General features: G+C 45.5%; 1 protein-coding gene across 2 annotated transcripts in view; it reads left to right on the plus strand.

The window, feature by feature from the left end:
* Nucleotides 1–595: 595 nt before the first annotated feature.
* The window catches only part of LOC311311411 (inactive rhomboid protein 2-like), a 32,741-nt gene continuing 10,949 nt past the window's right edge, over nt 596–22,387 (plus strand). For both annotated transcript variants that reach the window (XM_084441112.1, XM_084441113.1), the window contains exons 1-6: nt 596–712; nt 7,827–7,982; nt 12,867–13,022; nt 20,347–20,498; nt 20,947–21,127; nt 21,974–22,189. In XM_084441112.1, coding sequence (XP_084297238.1) covers nt 12,879–13,022; nt 20,347–20,498; nt 20,947–21,127; nt 21,974–22,189 — 693 coding nt within the window. In that variant the 5' untranslated portion in view covers nt 596–712; nt 7,827–7,982; nt 12,867–12,878. The remainder of the gene's footprint in view (nt 713–7,826; nt 7,983–12,866; nt 13,023–20,346; nt 20,499–20,946; nt 21,128–21,973; nt 22,190–22,387) is intronic.

Genomic DNA, 22,387 nt, shown 5'->3' on the forward strand with positions numbered 1-22,387 from the left:
CACACATGTACTTTCCTCCAAAGTCACAAGGTCCATTTATATTTGCCACAATTATCCTGTGTATCAAAATGTCTTTCGTACAAAGAGTGGCGAGATGTAGGCTTCAGAACACCCCTGAATCTGTCAGGTGAAGATCTTTTTTTGTTTGTTTGCTGCTGCTGCCAATAAATTAATGAACTGAGTCGAGCCCTGTCATTTTGAAGCACCTGTCGTCCAAATGGGTGTGGACGATCCTCTATATCTCGCTCGTTTATGTCAGTTTGAGTTTACGGGCCCTGGCGTGCATACTGCCAACTGATGCGCCCTCGTGTGCCACTGGCAACTTTCAGTTTTCTCCAGGCATATTTAATTTTAATTATGGCTATGTACATCATAGTAATAATATCTACAATGTATCTTTACAACAAACTATATGTTGGAGAGAAATCTCCTGAAATATTTACAGCCTACTAGAAGGTCATTTCCATAATATAATAGCCTAACATAAATGGAATATTGCTAGCCTACTGATGAAGTAGCTGTCCGTCGTCAGGTAGTCCGACGGCCAGGCTGCCTGACTCCGCCCTCCTCCACCAGAGGCTGCAATCAAAGATATTTCGAAAGAAGAGAGCTGTGTTGCTAATGTAATACGTTGGTGCTACATTGTAATGTATATGAACCGTAATTCTGCGGGAATAATTCATGAAAGAAGTAGTAGACGGTTACTTTGAAGGTGAGTGTTTTATTTCCTTGTCTTTTTGGAAGTTTGGGAGCGAAAGTGACTTCAGCACAACGTGGTGTCGAAGGACAGATAGGGACAAAAGTGGACAAGGCATCAGGCTATCAGAATAATTACACACTCGTAACCTTATCGAGTGATAAGTTAGCCTAATATAGGCTAGTGTTTGGTTAGGATATGTGATAATAATGTACAAGGCAGGCGAGTTTTAATAAAGACTACAAGGTGTAACATAATCCCGGGAGAATGCTTTTACCTCAATACAATTTCTGTCAAAGTCCCTCGCGCCTCCCTCGGTTCGTCTCGCATTTTTTGAAAGAAAGTAATAAGTTGTTTGTTTGTGTGGCTACTCTGCATTCGGGCGTTTGACTGGATCTCGGTAGGTAGGCCTATTCAAATTGCACCATTCCAGCGTCGTTCTTTCTGCTGTAACCCAATAGAGTGTTTCATTATGGTGGAGATAAAAACAAGCTGCTGGTAAACTCAAAACACATTCAAACCTCGTGGATTTGGCAACGAGTGGCCTGGCCTAACTAAAAGTATGCAGACTCAAGTAGCCTAGATAATTGCTGATACATTTAGCGCAGTCAACATCATTACACAGTTGCAACGTATTTCACTGGATTTTCCCTTGTTACTACATGAATGGCATACAGCACTATCGATTTTAATGCATTTTACTGTATGCTGTTATGACCCGTGTGAAGGGCTTGCCAGGGGCGGGATTCGAGCCTATGCTTGTTGCACCAATAGGGACGTCCCTCTTGGAGGGACTGTCAGTGAGGAGCGAGTTTCACCAGTTACGCCACATTTTCACTCTAGTTACCCTCACCTCTCTAAACTCACTCCACACCACTGGACATCCGGGTCACGGCACCAATGTAACCCCCGTTAAGGGGTTGTCCAGGGTGGGATTCGAACCCGACGTCCCAACATAATATCTGGCATGTCAGATATTTTCGTTGTAGATCGCAGATCACGTAGAAGTTTAGCCAAGATGAATCGTGGGCATAATCGTGGCTGACAGAAATCGTATACTGTAGTGTGAATACAAATCGCATAGTGTGAATACACACGTCGTATGGTCTTGAGACGGAGTCCCGGTCGTACAGTGGGAAGGGATCCCCAATCTAAGACTTTTTCAGTCATACACTGTACAGAAGGCTTAAGGATAAAGTTGAAAACAATGGAATGGAATATCTCTTAATTCACACTAACTCAGTTCAGGAGAAGAGGAAGCTGTTTGAGCTGGTAAAAAACAGACCCACAGCATCTGCGCCTTGCTGGAAAGTCAGTTACACCACAAACACCTGCTGCCATGTCTATAAGGAGGCATTGTGGAAAGAATGCGTTACCTGTGCAAAGCCTGGTTAGGTTGACGCACCGTATGAAAATGGTCATGTTTCACTGGACACTGAATGAGAACTGACATTAGTTTAAATGGACATTTAGAATTCTAGTCACTCAGTGGCTATTTGGTTCAATAGTTTCACTCTTGGACAGTTTGTAACGCATCATGCCTTTATTATCCCTCCAGGGGGCCTTTGCTGGGTTTCAGTTGTGCTCATTGATTGTGTTACAACATGCCAGCCTAAAAGCAGGGCCTTGTGGCTGTCATGGGAGCCCTTCCTCAGTCCCAAGAGTGTCTCTGGATTCTTTCCTGCATCGTCATGCCAACTCATGTTCCACACCATCTGACGCATTCCGCATTTGTCTCAGTTCAACAACAAAGACGAGACGGCCCAAAAACCACAAGTGGAAGGCTCTTAAGCACCTTTTTAAAAGGTTTGTTCCGGGAGGCTCCGATTGAAGTGCCTTTGAATATTCTTCCTATTCTGCCTGGCTGTACAGCAATGTGTGTCAGTTAGTACCCCGCTGGGAGTGAGCCAATGACTTGATCCCACTGCAAATCTTCAGAGGCTAGGCTGACTGGCTGGCCCAAGGGCTGGCTGTCTGCCGCGGGCTGCATTCTTAAATTGCTTCCATGACAAGCTGAAAAAGAACATTGTATCTGGCAAGCGTTTACCCACCATTTTGGATTTAGTTTGACAGGCTGCACCCCTATTTTGCTGAGCATATGCACACATCAAACATTTGTTTCTGTTTCTGAAAGAAGTCAACAGGTCTCCAGAGCTATGGTATTTGTGGTAAGCTTCTCGCCATGCAGGTCTGGGCATGCAGGCTCTGGAGATTGGTTTTCAGCTGTGAAATAGTTAATTCCTTCAAGCTACAGAGCAAGTATTGTAACCAGTACATCACAAGACTTCTTGGAAGAGAACAGAGTCTGTCTTTTGCTTGGTGGTTAGAAAGGCATCCCATAAAATGCATAAAAATAATTGTATCCACTGGTGACTGAAGAAGTGAGTATACTATAACAGCAACTATTCTGAAATTGTTCAGTTTTTACATCAGTGATAAATAAGAAGTGGATACAGTATTGTGTGTCTGCTGATTAAAGAAATGGGTATATTCTAGGGCTGGCTCTGAATGTTCAAAGCTTTGTTCGCTGTATTGACAATTAAATCTCAATTCAGACATTCGAAGTTCGAAATTTTAAAAACTTGAAATTCTCAGGCCTAGCCCTGACTGGCACCCCAGCAAACCTTCAAACTGTTATATACATGTGTGACAATTATGTCTCCGCCACTGCCCTGTTTGCTGGGAATAAAGGCATTCACACGGCCACGCAATTATTTTGTTCAATAAATACCTGCTGATACATTGTCCGACCCCCAGCCCCACCTACCGATTCACAATGCATGGCACGATTATAAAAAACAAGGAAGTAGTTAGTCCATCCTATTGTTGGTAAATTATACTACGATCCACAAAGATACTGGGAAACATTTTCTGAATATTCCTTTGGGAATTGAGGATTACTGTGTGGAAATAGTGTTGAAATGGTGACTCCACGAGCCACAGAACCGACTGACTGTTAACGGAGTTATGAAGTGCACATATTTTCCAAGGCTGGGGGATATCTTGTTAACAAGATGAGGTCTGTGTCCATGTTCATTATTAGGCTTGTTGTAATGTCCTCATTTCATTCTCGGGTTAAAAGGGGTAGTGCGCTATTTTGGACATTTAGCCCTATTTGTGGTCTGCCTACCATGAACCTGAAACATAGAGACCATAGCCCAGTATTTCAAAACATTTAATCTGGATCAGAATGATCCAGATTTCGTAATCCCTTTTTTTGCTATCCCAGATCAAATTGATCTTATAGGTTCTGTCCTGGTTTTTCAAAGAATTTCCAGATAGGATCATTCTGATCCAGATACCACAAGATCAGGATTACAGAATCTAGATTTGCAGTCTTTGGACAGGCCTCCATTGGTCAAAGTAATACAACATTTCATTGACAAAGACGTGAAAATGTTGGGAAGTGTAAATTAGCATATTATTCATATTCATTTAGCTGCATTAGTATACAGTACATAGGCCAGAATTGCATAATTTGGGTCTGGTCATAACTATCTGGTCTAACTATTCTACCTTACAAAGGCAAAAGATCGTAACTTAATTTTTGGTCGAAAATGTGGACAAATATATCGAGTCAATTGTGTTTTATTTTTAAAGAAAATAGTGGTCTGTCTTTGCCATAACCTCCAAAAGCGCAACAGAACCAAGGCAGAAGGCCTTAACATCTTTGTCTTCGCTTCACGGGACTCTGAAACGTTAGAGTTGAGTTATGGTACGCCTTTCTTTTGCTGTCCACCATATATTCTATTTATGTTCGTATTACATTAAGCCTAAACCATGATCGCTATCATATACTGATTCAAGAGTCAAGATGGCTATGGGGATCTGGTGAGGAAAAAACAGAGAGCAGAGAAAGATCTTTCTAGCTGAGGAGCAGATTAAACTGACCTTGCTTCAATAGAGAGAAACAAAACTTCACATTCACCTCTTAGAAGAGAGGCTGAAAGATGATGGCATTACAGATGAAGATGTGTGACGTTAACATTGTTCATTTAAATGCATCAATTTGGCGCACTTTGAGAACAAAATCAAGAAGCCATAGCAATTTAATCATCGGACCACATTTGGTTATAAAAGGGGATGGCAAAGAAGTAGTCATACACAAAATCATGGTAAACGAGACGGGACTTTAATAAATAAAAATCAATATTAAATAACATCCAGTGTCGTGCCCAGTCTTTTTTTTAAATGAAAATACAGGTAACACCCTGACAAACAACTCAATGTGCCAAAGACCACATTTCCATCTACTGTACAAAAGACTATTTAATGCAACATACTACGGGACATGAGCCCTTAAAAAATGTCAGTTCTGAAAAATAAAAATCTGGGGGAAAATGTGCCAGTGGAAGCTGAAATGACTGCAGTTGCTAAAAAGAGCCAGCTGACCATCATCTAATAGAGATCCCTCAGAGATGGCAATCATGCAGTCTGAACGAGACTTCCCGTCTGACACCAACAGCTGCCACACACCAGGGCAGAGGGCCTGGACATCTCACTGGTCTAATATCTCCCACCCTCTCTCCCTCCCTCCTACTATCTAATGAGCCTCTGACACTGTGTGTGTGTGCGTGTGAGAGAGAGAGAGAGAGAGCGAGAGAATGATGAGTGAGGGAGCTACCTGCCCTGCTGCTTCTATCTGCCACCTGAGAGTCAGTCAGTCCCTGTCTCTCTCTGTCCCTCTGAGAGACTGCTGGCTGGAGAGGAAGCTCTCCTGCCTGAGACTCAGAGTCAGTCCCTCCTTCTCTCTCTGTCCCTCTCCCGCCCCTGGCTCTCTGAGAGACTGCTGGCTGCTGGTTGAGGCTGCTGGCTGGAGAGGAGGCTCTCCTGCCTGAGAGTCAGAGTCAGTCCCTCTCTCTCTGTCCCTCTCCCGCCACTGGCTATAGTACTATACACAAAATGTTTTTGGCCTGATGAACACAATATCTCAAAGGCTTAACGGAATTTGTTCATATTTGGGTAAAATGTCCAGTTGAACTCAAGGATTACCTGATTACATTGTGGGGGTCAAGGGTCACTGACCTCACAAAAGGTGTTTTTGGCCTGCTGAACATGATATCTCAAGAACGGCTTGACAGAATTTGTACATATTTGGCCAAATGTCCAGTTGGACTTAATTAGATTAATTGGATTCGATTTTGGTATTCATGTCAAAGGTCAAGGTCACCGTGACATCACAAAAGGCACTTTTGAATGCTAACGCTAGCTATCTAACGCTAATCCTAATGATAATGCTAGCTAGCTAACGCTAATTCTAACACTAATGCTAGCTTTAGCTAGCTAGCGTTAGCATTAGCGTTAGCTAGCTAGCATTAGGGTTAGGTTAGGTTAGCAGTTAGTCAGGGTTAGGGTTAGTTAGATTAACTGCAACTGGCATTGTTGGGCGGAGACATTTAGCCGCAACGCATTTTTTCTAGCTACATATGCTCAGTGCCCTTCTGGTGCTGTGAAACACATCAGGGCATGCTTTGAAAGCGCACGCTGTGCGTGCGTGCTTCGTTGGTCCTGGCTTACCCGGTTCTAGGACCCACCAGACGCCACTGACCCCTACGTGCGTAGTTTCTCTCCCTATCTGCGTGTGTGTGTACAGAGTGTGCGCAGGGGTTGGCATTGGGAGTAATAACAATGTCGGACAAGACCCTGTGCAAGACCCCACGGTACGCTACTGCATTATAGACAGACAGTCCTCATTACAATAGGAGTAGGACACTTCAAATCCTAGTAATTCATTTTTGTATGGGATGTGATGCACCAGTCACTCTATGCCTACATGTGGTTTATTTGACTGTGACTGTGACTGGCACAGCTTTAGGTGGTGATGGAGGAATGAGCTTAATGTATTGATGCTTTTTTGTGCGTGGCTGTAAGCCAGCGCACCTAGTATAGCGTTCGTCCGGTTATCACTCCCTCCGTTACTGCGGACAATGTTGGCCTGCATTTCTCTGTTGGCACCACAAGAGGCAGTAGTCCCAGCACACCAATATCAAGAAGGACACCAAAATCAACCCGCCGATCTCCACTGCACAAGTACAGTAGTGGTGAGAGCATTGGACTCCCATCCTGGAGACTGGGGTTGAAGACCCGGTGGGGATGACTTTATGGGACTATACCCCAAACCTCCACATGTTCATCCTTTCACTCCAAGCTTTACCCCTTGCCTTATAGATCAGATCCTGTCCCAACCCCAACCCATATTCTAACCCCAAACCACACTAGGGACTGGAAGAAGGACACCAAAACCCACCCGCCGATCTCCACTGCACAAGTAGAGTAGTGGTGAGAGCATTGGACTCCCACCCAGGAGACCGGGGTTCCTAGTGGGGATGACTTTATGTTATCATTAGTGTAACTGCTTTAGCCACTGACCGCTACCATTAATGTTATGGAAGCTGCTGCTAGTTGTTGTGAGCCAATGAGCTAACTGGCTATCCCGCTCTCATTGTGCTGAATTAGCATTGGAACTGATGTGTCCAGGTGACAAGACCCATCTTTATTTATCACACATTACTATTCTACCAGTCCTGCACAGAAACAAGCCAGCCAACGCACATAAGCCAGGCTTGGCTTGGCCTGGTTGAACAAACATTCTGAGCTTCATTAGCAACACCAACAAATGTCCAAACCCTAAAAAATGACATTCGGGCCAGCCCTAGTATACTCCATATCCATATACCCTCCACTACTGCTTGTATCAACATTATCAGTGTACTGCATTTGGAATGTACTACAACTGGATGTCCAAAAGTTAAGGGGTATGGCTTGATCACAAGTAGGAAGTAGCTTTTGTGAAATATGTCTTTAGACATAGCTTTTGTGAAATATGACACATTGTGGTCAGGAGTTCAAAGTGGGGGGGTGGTTTCGATTGCTACTCACTCTGCGTCCTGCAGTCACTGTCCTACACTACATTTAGCTACCGCTCAATTGAGTCATCCTCTGTGTGAAGACATGACTGTCTCTGCTCACTCATGCACACACATGAACTCTCCAACTCTAACCATCAACAGAACACTACACAACCTCTTTGAAACCCTGTTTAGGAATGTGTTAGCTGTGAAGATCTCAGCTTGCCGTCAAAGACTTTGATCAACTTCAAAATAATGTTTGCGGTTCTCTTTTCTTTCAGGTTGATGTCTTTTCTTGACAAGATGGCTGACAGACACGGAACGGGGTGCTGCTGCTGATGATGCAATCTGGCAGACAGTTCCTCTTTTGGCCTGACGGTGTTCGAGGGTAGCAGTGACATCTCTGGTGGCACCCACCTCTGGTGTGGAGTTGCTCAGTAAGTGTGGATTCCTTAAGCCTTTTCCTCTGCTCTGAATGGGAGAAAAATGTTTTACAAAAATGTCACGAGGGGGGAAATATTTGACACCCTCAGCTGATCTTGTGTAAACCTTTCGTTTTGTGACAGTACTTCTTGGTAGTCAATATTTTATTGCATCATTGAGGAATGACAGTTGGCTATTTGTTCTTTCCTTTAAGCAATGATGATAATGCTCTCTATGTATGTGATATACTTCACAAGTCTGTTACACTTTATGAGAGTACAACCTTTCGAGTGCTTCAAGTACTTGTAGGTTTACCTTCAACTTCCTCAGAATATGTAGGCTACGCCAACTTCCCTGGTCAACAACATTGGAGTGTGAGTGTGACAGATAGGGGAACATGACCTCCCCCTCCCTTGCTTTTGTCTATCTTTGGGGACTGGGGGGGGCAGAGCGAGGGGGCAGAACGAGGTGACTATCAGTCCCGATTGTGGCTAGCAAGAACCACAGCTCCCAAACCTTGACATTTATGAGTGAACACATTCCTGCTTGTCTCCAGGGCTACGGCGTGGGATGACAGCTGGTGGACAGTGTATTGGCGGTTTGCACTTGACATCACACTGATGACACACACTCACACAACAAGGAACACATGGGGGCACCACTAAACATCTCTCTGCCACATCATGTTAAGGAGCCCTACTCTTATGTATGCCTATGCTAGTGCTGGCTAACATGCTAACGAGAGAGACATTGGCCGTGTCCGAAATGCCTACTTAGTACCTACTACTCCACGAAAACGATATAGCAGGCGAGAAAATGTAGCATGCTACTCGAGTCAGCTGACGGGAATGCGTGGGTTACGTCGTAACGTACATGACCGCTCCATTGGCCGGCTAACTTAGCCGGTAACGTTGCGTTTCCATGGCTACAGGGCTACTAGTTAGCTACGACATCGTGAGTTCTCGAAATCTAATTTCTACCCCACATATATACACAAAACTGCATTTGTAGCTCCGTGTCGTTATAACTAAGATATCTGACAGAAAAAAAACATTTTTTCATCGACAAATTAGTCAATACTTACATTTAAAAACTCCTTCGTTCTGCCCCGCCTGACAGTCACCGGCGTCGGCCATGACAGCTGTCCTGAAAATTTCGCTGAACAGTGACGTAGTTCTGGAATAGCATGCTCTGAACTATGCTAGGTTTTTTTCCGCCAATATAGCAGGCGAGGTAGCAGGTGAGAATAGCAGGCGAGAGGTAGCAGGCACAGTTTTGAAGTAGCATGCTACTTCTCGCCTGCTATATAGCAGGTAGCAGGCATTTCGGACACGGCCTTTGTATTTATTGATGAAGAGAGACAGCCGGGGACTTCTCGGACGATGAGTTGTTGACCAAGTCACAAGAAGAACACAACGGATGATGTCACTGTCAGAGCATGTCTCTTCCCATGCGCTGACACACGTCTGACTCGTCAGGAAGTGTGACTGAGACTGGTAGAGTTTGTTTGAATCTCACCACGTCTCTCCTTAACTCCTCAATCCTCTCTTCACTTGCCTTCTTCTCAAGGAGAAGGTATTGAGAGGAGGAACCTAAAAAACGTTTAAATTAATGGCAATATACTGTACCTGGCTGAGTTCATGGTTTACAACCATTCATCTCTTACAACATACATAAATACTGTAGATAATAAGGTGAACAGTAGTAATAGGCTTTAATATTGTTATCACAGCAGCGCAGCTTGAGATTGAGCAATTAGAGATTGAAATAAAAGTTAAGAGCAGGGAATGTGCACCAGACATGGAACACAAACGGGGATGGAAATGTATTTGTTGGTGACTGTTGGTGTTGGCTTGATGGCTGGAGAACTGCATTTTAAACTCACAACATTCTCAACTATGCCATGGTCAAACCCTACACCTCATCCTGACCGCTTCGCTCTGCTACCTCGGGGCGACTGGTTGCCCCGTCACTCCGAGGCCCCTGTGGTCGATCGACATGGTCACGGCTCTTCTCTGTCCTGGCCCCGCAGTGGTGGAACGAACTGCCCTATGACGTCAGGACAGCAGAGTCGCTGCCTATCTTTCGTAGCAGGCTCAAAACGCATCTCTTCAAGAAGTACTACAACAATCCTCCCGCCTAAGCACTTATTGTATTATATTATATTGCACTGTACTTTAGATTGCAACGTTATATTCCTACGTTAAATGCAATTATTGTTAGTCGCTTTTGATAAAAGCGTCTGCTAAATGACTGTAATGTAATGTAATCCAGTCTAGGCACATTCATAAGGACAGAGGAAAGACTTTCGAGATTCAAACTTTGTGAGTGGGGTCTATTGTTAATTATTAGAAGTGTCCAGTATTTACTAAGCAAACATATGCTTATCAGGCCACTACCAGCTACTGGCCCTGTTGATCACTGGCTCACTCTGGAGATGAAATCTTACGTCAACATGGATGTTAAGTCAACATCAACATGTTTGCTAACCCTGAGAGGAAATCCCACATAATTCCAAAACTCTTGTTTGATGGATGATTTTACACAGAAATTTGACTGGCCCCTTATGTTCCTCTTTCACTAATTTGCTTAGATTTGTTTTTTTTTGCATCTGCAGAGGAAATAACAGTTGCAACTGTCCTGAAAACCCCTGTCCAACACACTTACCAGACCTGTTTTTGTCCTCACGGTTGGTTAAGGTGAGGGTTGTTGACAATGCCGACGATGACTTGGGTCCAACAAAGAATTTAGAAGGGCTTAGGAATCCTCTTTCACGTCAATAGGATCATTTACATGTACTTTCCAGGACACCGATTATTGTTCTCCTAATCTGGTTCTGAAATTACTTCTGCAAAGTCATGATTAGTGCTAATGATAAAGATGTGGGATTATGGAGTGTATGCAGATTATAGATTAAATGACTGTATGACCATGTCCTTATAGAGCATGACACACACACATGAGCACACAAACATGGTAGTAATGACTGAGGACAAATCTCTGATCTCCCTCTCCATGTTATTAGGCTATCAAAACAAAGAGCCACAGGCTGAGCCCCTCAACTGCAGTGGAAAACAAAAGCAAGTCTTTTCGCGGTCTGATAGACTGCGGTAACTGTAAGTTACGATCTGCCACTCAAGTCCACCCATAAATTAAAAAACCTCGTCCATCAGTGGAAGCCTTGGATATTCTATTATTTGAGTGGGTGTGAGGCAGTGAGCCAGACCCATAGGACCACAACAGAACTCCCCTTTCCCTCCATTACTACTCTGTGGCTGCAGTCTAGCTTCCATTGACCTCCCCGGTGTCGTATTTCCTTGCTCTTGCAACCCCCCCTGCCAACAGACACCCAGGCCAGATTGATTTGTAGCAACCCCACCAGAAGCCCCAAGGCTCCGAGACTTCGGTGATATAAAAGTGGACGGATTGCCACAGGCTCTGCCATAAAAGGAATGTTTCAGGCAAGGCCTACCTGTGCTTTTGATCATCGAAGGAATGTTTCAGGCATGGCCTACCTGTGCTTTTGATCATCGAAGGAATGTTTTAGGCATGGCCTACCTGTGCTTTTGATCATCAAATTAATGTTCCAGGCATGGCCTACCGGTGCTAATTATCATAAAATGAACGTTTCAGGCATGGCCTAACTGTGCTTTTATCATGTAAGCCTATAATGACTTTGACTCATGGCTCTGGTGATGTGTTGTTTTTCTACCCTAGGGGAAGCAGCCGTGACGATGCTTCAAAGTAGCATGTGACTGACTGACTGACTGACTGACTGCTCATGCACACGGAGATGGAAGCCCATTTGTTGCCACGTTCGATTCTCTTCACAATCCACTCTCTTGTGTGTCTCTCTGTGTCTCTATGAGGTTCTATGAATTGTATTCTACAATCTTCATTCCTCACACCCTCCCCTTGCTGTACTTAGTAACATGTCATTGTCTCGCCTTACCGCTTCACCCGATACCATTCTGAAGCATATGCTTCAATCAATGGCGGTAGGACGTTTTATAGACGAGGTCCCTATCCCCACTCCAAAGCTACTGAGACCCAGTACGGTGTAGAGTCTGGCAAGGAAGAACCCATTAGCTAATTGCTCTGGGAAATCAGAAATATGGCGCGTGTGTGTGTGTCCATTAATCTAGATGGAGGAGGGGCGAGGGGAGGGGAAACCATGTTTGTTGGCATGGACACTGCAGTCATTGTTTTTCCGTCCATTGTCCTTGTTATGGTAAATTTAAGGTGTGGCCCCTCTCTCCTGGGACTTGCTCCTGGGCCTGATTGTGGATATTTACCTCAGAGCAGGTCAGTGACTGTTACCCGTGCATGCTGTTAGCTTAGCTTACTTAGCTTAGCATTAGCCTAGTGTGCCTGTCACCAGTGACGAGGGTTAGGCTTATTTTGTGTGGATGCCTGATCATACAGTATATCCGGCCCACTAACCTAGTCTACATATAGCCTAGCTGTATAATTCAACATGGGTCTATATTTAAGAGCCAGGAGGCTGGAGTGTGCCCTGTTGAGAGTTGACCACGTGTAGGTAAATGTTGTTGTTTCCCAGGAAGTGTGCCCTGTGAGATTTCAAGTATTTTATTGTGGAACAAGAGTGCAGATAAACCTTTGCTACCAACATCTAGGGATTTTCCTCTCTCAAGGTTTTTCCGCGAGCTGTGTCCTTCTGTGTCACAGAAAAGTGTGACCATGACCACACAGGAGATGGAGACATAGATAATGTCACAGGAAATGGTTTGTGTAAAGCCTGTGAGATCATGGACAATGTAGGCTATCGGGTCACTTTTGTGGTCTTCTTTTTAGTGAGAAGCACTAAATGTGCAGCGTTGCTTTGCAATGTGTGATTTTAAACACATTAAACAACATCCTCCCCTTGTCCTCCCCAGATCTAAGAGATTATGTCATCGCAGGAAGGGGAGGAGCCCCCTCCCAGTGGCAGCCAATCGGACAGCCGGTTGATGAGGAAGAAGCCGCCCAGTCTGATCATAGCCATTCCGCCCCCAGAGGCGGAGCCTCCGGAGAGAGCTGACTCTGTGAGAAAGGTACCTCCGCTGTGACCCTCTGGCCAATATAGCAACAACCCCTATTTCAGTTCCCTAAACTTGAACAGCATAGATCTCTTAGCGACCATTTGAAATTCATGGAAGGGGGTGGGTCACTGGATGACTTAGAGTGCTCGGGATTAAAATGCATGACCCTCCCTCTGACAGATATTTTTCTTTGACCCTCCCCGAGCGATATAAAAAAAATTATTGACACTCCCCCACCAAATAGGCAATGCTCATTTTAATTATGGTGTTACTCGAAATAATAAGAAAAAAAAACACAAAGTTAAAATCAAGTCATCCACGGTGTGCAGCATCGCCTCTCCTCTAACACTTGATTCCCCTTTGTCTTCCATTTTTGAGACAGAACAGGTTCAAAGCGGCCCCTATGTTACTGTTATGTCAGTAGTGAATGAAAGAAGTGAAAGCGACCAGCAACAGGGAAATGCACTGCACTTTCCTAGCCTACTAGGAAGACTAAACAGACCGCAAGTCGGTATCATCTGTTCGTTGTACATTTGAGTTGCTAAACCTACATGTCATCACGAGGTTAGAAGAGGGGTACAGAGGGAGAGGGAGAAAGGGCGCCACTGATTTGCTGGATGCTGTACCCACTATCTGGATAGGCCAATCACAAAGATGGACTGATAAGACATAAAGACAATAAGCCAAAGACAATAAGCCAAAGAGAAACAAGACATGAAGACATAAAGACAATAAGCCAAAGAGAAACAATAGCCTACACTGGGTCATACAAAACAGCTTGCCGAATTCCTAAAAGCTGAAGAAACTATTTTATTTTGATTGATTCAAGTGGACTCAAATCAAAAAGCTGTAACCCTCCCTTGGACTAAAATTAAAAAAGCATGACCCTCCCCTGTTTTCCTCGAGTGACCCCCTCTCATAAATTTTGAACGTCCTTAGTAACCTTTGAGGAGGAACTGAAGTATCTTAACTTCATTACGACACGATCAGAGCAGCAACAGACCTCATGGCGTCTTTCTACTATTCCCTAAGGCTCTAACCAAGCTTTCTACTGTTCCCTGAGACTCCAACCAAGCTTTCTACTGTTCCCTGAGGCTCTGACCAAGCTTTCTACTGTTCCCCGAGGCTCTGACCAAGCTTTCTACTGTTCCCCGATGCTCTGACCAAGCTTTCTACTGTTCCCTGAGACTCCAACCAAGCTTTCTACTGTTCCCTGAGGCTCTGACCAAGCTTTCTACTGTTCCCCGAGGCTCTGACCAAGCTTTCTCCTGTTCTCTCAGGCTCTAACCAAGCTTTCTACTGTTCCCTCAGGCTCTAACCAAGCTTTCTACTGTTCCCTGGGGCTCTGACCAAGCTTTCTACTGTTCTCTCAGGCTCTAACCAAGCTTTCTACTGTTCTCTCAGGCTCTAACCAAGCTTTCTACTGTTCCCTGAGGCTCTGACAAAGCTTTCTACTATTCCCTATAGACTTACCTATAGACTACTATACCAAGCTCAGCAGAACAGCATGTTGGTATACGAAACAGAAAGGCGCTTGTCGAAGCAGTTTCTCAACATATTTGTGACATATCATTGAGACACATTTCTGGTTACGCCCAGCTGAACCGCAAGCTAGTGTTATTTTATTAGGTCCCCAGTATAAGGCGCAAACCATTAAGGGTAGCCTCCCCCTGTCCCCATACATGCCATTTCAATGGGCAGCGTGGCATTTGGGACAGCTGGCACTCTACAGGCAGAGTGCCATACATACCCCATGCATGGGCCTCACACACACTCCCTCCAGCACTAGTGTTACACCCACATAGTACTGTAGATCAACTAGCCAGATACTGTCAGAGCTGAAATGTGGAGAAAAGAAACAGTGTACAAGTTATGTATCATGCATCAAAAGAGACAAAATAAGTACTTGGAAATGTGCAGAAAATTTCACAAGTCACAAAAAAATCCTACACATTTAACAGAGGAAGGAGAACGTGCTCGGACCTGTCACGTCTATCGAATGCCTTAAGAATCTGTGCTTGTTTAAAAATAGGGCTTTTCATACTGTACTAAACCCAGGGATAAATACATTCTTATTACATTTTTAGCCCCAGGCTAAGGGAGCTGTTAGCCCCAGGCTAAGGGAGCTGTTAGCCCCAGGGAGCTGTTAGCCCTAGGCTAAGGGAGCTGTTAGCCCCAGGCTAAGGGAGCTGTTAGCCCCAGGGAGCTGTTAGCCCCAGGCTAAGGGAGCTGTTAGCCCCAGGGAGCTGTTAGCCCTAGGCTAAGGGAGCTGTTAGCCCCAGGGAGCTGTTAGCCCCAGGCTAAGGGAGCTGTTAGCCCCAGGGAGCTGTTAGCCCTAGGCTAAGGGAGCTGTTAGCCCCAGGGAGCTGTTAGCCCCAGGCTAAGGGAGCTGTTAGCCCCAGGGAGCTGTTAGCCCCAGGCTAAGGGAGCTGTTAGCCCCAGGGAGCTGTTAGCCCCAGGCTAAGGGAGCTGTTGGCCACAGGCTAAGAGAGCTGTTAGCGCCAGGCTAAGGAAGCTGTTAGCCCCAGGCTAAGGGAGCTGTTAGCCCCAGGGAGCTGTTAGCCCCAGGCTAAGGGAGCTGTTAGCCCCAGGCTAAGGGAGCTGTTAGCCCCAGGCTAAGGGAGCTGTTAGCCCCAGGCTAAGGGAGCTGTTAGCCCCAGGCTAAGGGAGCTGTTAGCCCCAGGCTAAGGGAGCTGTTAGCCCCAGGCTAAGGGAGCTGTTAGCCCCAGGCTAAGAAAGCTTTCACACTGGCACCATCCTGGCACATTCCAAAGTGTGCCAACCCTGATTTTAGCCTAGGGCTTGCTTGCCCTGCTACGGAGCAGGGTTAGCCCTGAGTTTACGGGGTTATCCCCTCAAAATCCACTAAACACAGGGCTAAACGGTGCCAGTGTGAAACGGGTTCAAGTCAAGCCCCCAGGATTCGAAATCTAAAGTGAAGGCCTATTGAACCGCGCCATCTTGGCTAGATTTGTAGTCATTTGGCTATTTCCGGTGACTTTTGTACTTGCGCAGTTGAGCTTTTCTGTCCGACGCGCGTCCACGAAAAAGTTCACCTTTATGTGAAATGTAGACGCATGTTCTCGGCTCTCCCGCTTTGATTTAGCAATGAAAACCGGCTTGCATATTAAACTGTTTTTGTCAAATATATCCATTGGAGAAATTATTTTTTCATCCAGGCATCTTAGTTTTAACAGGTTAAATATAACTGAACATGTTTTTTGCTAGTAGATGGTATTCATTCCGTTCGCGATAACGTTATTGCAGCCAGGCTAAATTCCTCCAGGGAGCCAGTGACCGGCGAGTTGAAGAGCTTCACTCCCCGCCAGCAGGAGCTTTGGCCGCTGCTACCGCATCTCGGATAACCCGCTGAGTTCGTGGCTACTATTTCACACTCGCCCTTGATCAATCCCAATACCGATCCATGGTAATAATGAATCAATCGTTCAGATCGGCAGTGCTGCATGCATGTTACAACATCATTGTTAGCTTTATTAACATAATCATAGCCTACATTTATCTCTCTAACGTTAGGCTATCCATCTTACACCAGTCGGCCATTCGATAGCTAGAAGCGGTCAACGCCAACGTTGACTGAAAACACCCAAACTCAGTGTATCGTTTCATCTTTATGCTACACATCAACTCCTTTCCATTGTATGTGAATAAATTACTGTTATTCTAAAAATATCCCATTTCTGTCCATTCCTGGAAAAGGCTAATAATTGCTGTCAAATGATCATTCCAGTTTATCACCGTATCCCACTACCATTTCAACTATGCACAAGAGGTTGTCTTGTGGTCATTTTCATTAAAAAATGATTAGCCTGATCAGTTTGTTGTATGTATTAAGCCCTTTTTGAGCGGTGTGCTTTGACTACTCTCCTTTTTTGTGGTCATTTTCATTAACACATTTGATTAAACATCCGCACTGGCCTATGAACGGCTAAAGATTCCCCAGGCAGAACTGGTTGATGCTGCTAGGGAAAGGGATGTCTGGGGCCCCCTGCTGGAACTGCTGCCTCCGCGACCCGACCCCGGATAAGCGGATGACGATGGATGGTATTAAAAGACTTTAGCCGGGACCCCGTTGATGTTAGAATTAATAGGCTACCTTTATTTGTGGTACTTGAACTTGTGTCTGCGTTTCTGGCTTGCCATCATGGATGTATTGTTCATAGGCTATGTTTAGTTGTCCGGGCAGGTCAGCTAATGTGATTTACGAATGGAAATACATGCTTGGGAATATTTAGACATTTCAAACTTCCTCTGTTAAGGTGGTGCTGGGGACAGCGCAGACGGCCTGCATGGCAGTAAATTATCAAAAATTAGGCAAAATCTATCTATGAAAATAACCTCAGATTGAAACATATTTTGTGGTGAATAAGGCGATATAGGCTTAATGTGTATTTATACGGAGATAAGATTCGATTGATCAAGGGCGAATGTGAAATAGCAGCCAAGAACTCAGCGGGTTATCCGAGATGCGGTAGCCGCGGCCAAAGCTCCTGCTGGCGGGGAGTGAAGCTCTTCAACTCGCCGGTCACTGGCTCCCTGGAGGAATTTAGCCTGGCTGCAATAACGTTATCGCGAACGGAATGAATACCATCTACTAGCAAACAAAACATGTTCAGTTATATTTAACCTGTTAAAACTAAAATGCCTGGATGAAAAAATAATTTCTCCAATGGATATATTTGACAAAAACAGGTTAATATGCAAGCCGGTTTTCATTGCTAAATCAAAGCGGGGAGAGCCGGGAACGTGCGTCTACATTTCACATAAAGGTGAACTTTTCCGTGGACGCGCGTCGGACAGAAAAGCTCAACTGCGCAAGTACAAAAGTCACCGGAAGGCCAGAAAAGCACAACTGCGCAAGTACAAAAGTCACCGGAAATAGTCAAATGACTACAAATTTGCCAAGATGGCGCGGTTCAATAGGGCTTCATTGTTGATAGCGGTCAGTGAATGGAGTGGCTGTATCCAGTTCTATTAATACATCCATGGTTCAAGTAAACAATGGACTTTGCATCAGGTTTTCCTTGTCCAATCACGTGACTTCTTCATCACGTTATTAGTACGTGCTAGGCAACCGAAATCGTTTTAACTACACTTCTATTGGGAACATCATAGCTTGCTAAAACAACAATAATATGTCCGTAAAAGATTTAAAAAGATTGAATTGGTCGCAGGCAAAAACAGCAATGTTTCTGAGTGGATAGAAAAGTCAGCTCAGAACAAACTAGATGGCACATTTTAACATTTGCTGCTTGCTCTTAATGAGTAGTCACGTCATTTGAATATAAACATTAGTCGTATAGCCCTGGGCCTAGGTTAACCCTGTGTTAACCCAGGGTGCACTCTTAGCCCAGGGCTAAGGATATCCCCGCGCTAAGTCCTGGGTTACACGACGAGAATGACAATGAGAACGAGAATGATCTCCAAGTCACACGTAACGTTTTATCAGCGTTGCCAGAAGTTATCAGGGTCACATGGAAACGATATCGCAATACTGGGCATGCACATGCCTGTTATAAATAGATCCTGACAGTTATCTATGAAAATAATTTGTTCCTAAATAAACTTTTCAAATGCATTTATTTAGGGCTGCTTGTCTTCAGCAAAGGAAATCTTGGTCAGCCTGTTCCCAGGCTTATATTAGGCCTAATTCGTTATTCAGAATAAGTTGTATTATTATTATTATTATAAGTAGTAGTAGTATTATTGTTATTATTATTATTATTTGTTCTGATGTACAGTAGGCCTGCTAGACCAGGTGCTTCCACTCAACATTTTTCCACTCGACCTCAAGTCTACCCTGGATCATATTCCATAACCTCTCATTTTGTGCATCCATCCAAAGTTTTAAATAAATGCACTTTCCAGTGTCTGAATAAAATCATGAGAGTTTGAGGTGGCAATCCGAGACTTGACAGACTTTAAAAATCTTTTTGAAGTCTTCTCGTGGATGATTTGGAGATTGCACTTTGTCTAAATTATACGATGCTACTGCCGTGTCTTTGGAGATTGCGATTTGACCATTATAACGCATAAAAATAGCGTAACAAAATGAAATAACGATAGACCTACATTTTACAGTGCTGCGCGACCATGCATTTAGAGGTTGGGCTGGACTTAAGACCCTTTTTTTCAGCACCCTGTTCAAAATACGTTCCCGCAGCTAGGAAGAAAATCAGTCATCAGTCTTAGCATAACATAAATCACATTATTAGGAAACACGTAGTCTATTTTATTAATGTTATATAACCTATAGCCTATTTTTTTTCTAACAAGGTTTATTGCTCGACTAATAGAATCTTGGTCAGACGAGTATTTCGACCAAGCAATCACATTGAATCCTACAATCACATTCTGGGCTTTAAAATGATGCTGTGTTATAATTAGACTGTACAATAGCCGAACGTGTGTCATCGTTATCAAAATGACATCAAAATGACATCACCTTCGCCAGCCCACAAAAGGGCGGAATCCAGGAAATTTAGAACGAAAACACCCCTTCCTGTGTTCTCGAATTCTCGCGGGTTTTCACAACACAAACTGTGTGTTCACGGAACGGCGAGGTGCAATCAAGTACTGAAAGTCCCATACACAGGAGAAACAAGCTTGTGTAGCCCAGGCCTGAGACTGCCGTGTGAAAGGCCTTGTAGAGTGCGTGCTTCAGGGAGAAAGCTAGCTAGAGGTTGAAGAGGTGAGTGTTTTAAATCTGACCAGCCCCCATCTTTTGTTGTCCCTGATAACTCACTTCTCATCTCCTCACTGTCAGCCCCCTTTCAGGCCCGAAGCCCTTCGCGTTAAGTGGCTAAATGATCTGCTCCATCACGCATGAAGCACTTCCTGTCACAAATCATCATCAGCGCTGGGGCAAACGCAGAGTGTGTGTGTGTGTGTGTGTGTGTGTGTGTGTGTGTGTGTGTGTGTCTTAGCAAGGAGTGGGGCTCTGCCTAGTTTTCCCACTAGGTTTCCCTTATTACGGCCCCTCCGTTGCGATGGTCTGAGCACACCCCCTGCTGGCTCCCACTCAGACTGGACATACGGCTTTTCACCACGGCCTATTAACTCGCTGATGACTCAGCAACACGCTCGCCATGCTGTCGCTGTGGAAGATAATGGGCTCCTAACAAAATCACAGCACCTTGTCTAATGCAATAAGACAACTAATCATCCTGTTTAGCTTACAGGGAACTCTATATTTGGTCGAAATCTCATTTGGGGGAATGCGGTCTGAGATAGTTAGCATTTACGTTAGCATTTAGCATTCAACCCCCCCGTCTCCTTCTAATACTGACCCTCTGTATCTGTCTTCTCTGCTGACCAGCCACTGCGTCCGTCCCTGAAGAAGAGCGTGAGCGTGCAGCCGACCAGGCCCATGTCCGAGGCCGGCTCCGGAGCGGGGGATGGGGGAAATTTGGCGGGGGAGAGGAGGGCCGCCTTCCGCCGACAGACCTCCCTCTCCCAGAGCATACGCAAGTAAGAGGGAGATGGAGAGAGGGAGAGAAGAGGAGATGGGTAGAAATAGAAATGCTTTCTGGGGGTGGGGGGTGGGGGGTTGTGGGGGGGGGATGGAGGGGATTTCCTTTTGTTAGTTCTGATCTTGTACATGGCTCTCTCTCGACCTTCTCTCCATCTCTTTCTCCCTCTCCTTCTGTACCCCTCTGTTCTAACCTCATCTCCCCCTCTCCCTTTCCTCTCTCCCACCCTTCTTTTCATCCCCCCCCCCCTCTCTCTCCGTAATTTCAGGGACTACAAATGAAAACTAGCCTCTTGGCTAATTCTGGTATATTTACCTTGGCTAATTCCGGTATATTTACAGCAATGTATATTAATATGCACTGCCCCTGAGAAATGAACCGAAAGAAAAAACAAAACTCCTTCTGCCCTCCTTCTCTCCCAAACCCCCTCCCTCCCAACTCTCCAGGGGTACGGCCGAGTGGTTCGGCGTGGGGGAGGACTGCGAGACCAAGCAGCAGGTGTGGCAGCGGAAGAGCCTGCGCCACTGCAGCCAGCGCTACGGCAAGCTGAAGGCCCAGTACCGCGAGGCCGAGCCCGCCGGCGTGGACCAGGTCCTGGACTCGCCGGCAGCGTATAGGATGCCCAAGGTACTACCGACAAACACTTAACCATTTAGGGTGACCTTCGAAAGCCACCTTTTTGAAAGTCGTTGAACTCTTGTGTGACTTTAAGTCTCAGTTTATGCCCGGTAGTGGCGGTGCTTCTTTGATGTCCTTTGAATGTAACGTTAGCTGCTGGAACAGTGCAGGGATCGATAAAAAGTATCTACCTACCTAGCCAAAGATAATCAGAGGATCTGAATCTGAAAACGGAATCAGTAAACAGTAAGTTGATCAAAAGGCGTCCTTTAAAGTTCAACTTTACCTGAGGAATCATTGAGCCACTGTTGACAAAAGGGTGAATATTAGGGGTGTAACGATACACTAATCTCACGATACGACACGATACACGATATTGGGTTGACGATAACAATACGATACACTAAGGGCAGGTGTGAAGCGTTGCAGTAGTGCTGCTGTTCACAACAATAGTGCATTTCTCCACATTTCTACTCCAATACACTTTGTGAATTTAGAGCTTAACTGTTATAATATCATGGATAGGCCTAGAGACAACAGACGTGTTTGTATGTGTGAGGTCAGGATGACGTCTAACCGACTAACACGTCAAGAAAATGTAGTCTAATGTAATTAGGCTTTGATAGAACTACGATAGAAATATAGCAAAGATCTAGAGCTTTGTTGAATGTACTTTCTCTCTTCTCTCCCCCCCCTCTCTTTCTCTCCCTCCTTCTCTCTTTCTCTCTCCCCCTGCCTCTCTCTCTCTTCCTCTCCCTACCCTCCCTCCCTCTCTCTCCCTCCCTCCCTCCCTCTCTCTCTCCCTCCCTCCCTCCCTCCCTCCCTCCCTCCCTCCCTCCCTCTCTCTCCCTCCAGATAGTGGACCCCCTCGCCCGGGGGCGGGCCTTCCGAGGCGGGGACGAGGCGGACCGGCCGCCGCGGACCCCCCACGTGGCCCTGGGCCCCCTCACGCCGGGGGTCACCTCGCTCTCCTCCTTCACCAGCCAGCCCTCCGCCTACGCGCGCCTGCCCCGCCGCAAGAGGGAGTCGGTGGCTCGCATGAGCATCCGGGCCGCCTCCAACCTGCTCAAGGTCAGCGGGGGAGGGAGGGAGGGGGAGGGGCCTCCGTCCGGGAGAGTTCGCCAGCACTGTAGAATTGCACCGTTATGATATGAATGTGATTGTTTGGCTTGTGCCTTTGTTTGACTTTTATTTTCTTTGTTTGCCTCAGAAAAGTGTAAGAAAAGTGTAGAAAATGTGCGTGCGGTTGGGAGAGCACACTGAATCAGA

The sequence above is a fragment of the Borostomias antarcticus genome (assembly GCF_949987555.1).
Source record: "Borostomias antarcticus genome assembly, chromosome: 7".
Classification (NCBI taxonomy): domain Eukaryota; kingdom Metazoa; phylum Chordata; class Actinopteri; order Stomiiformes; family Stomiidae; genus Borostomias; species Borostomias antarcticus.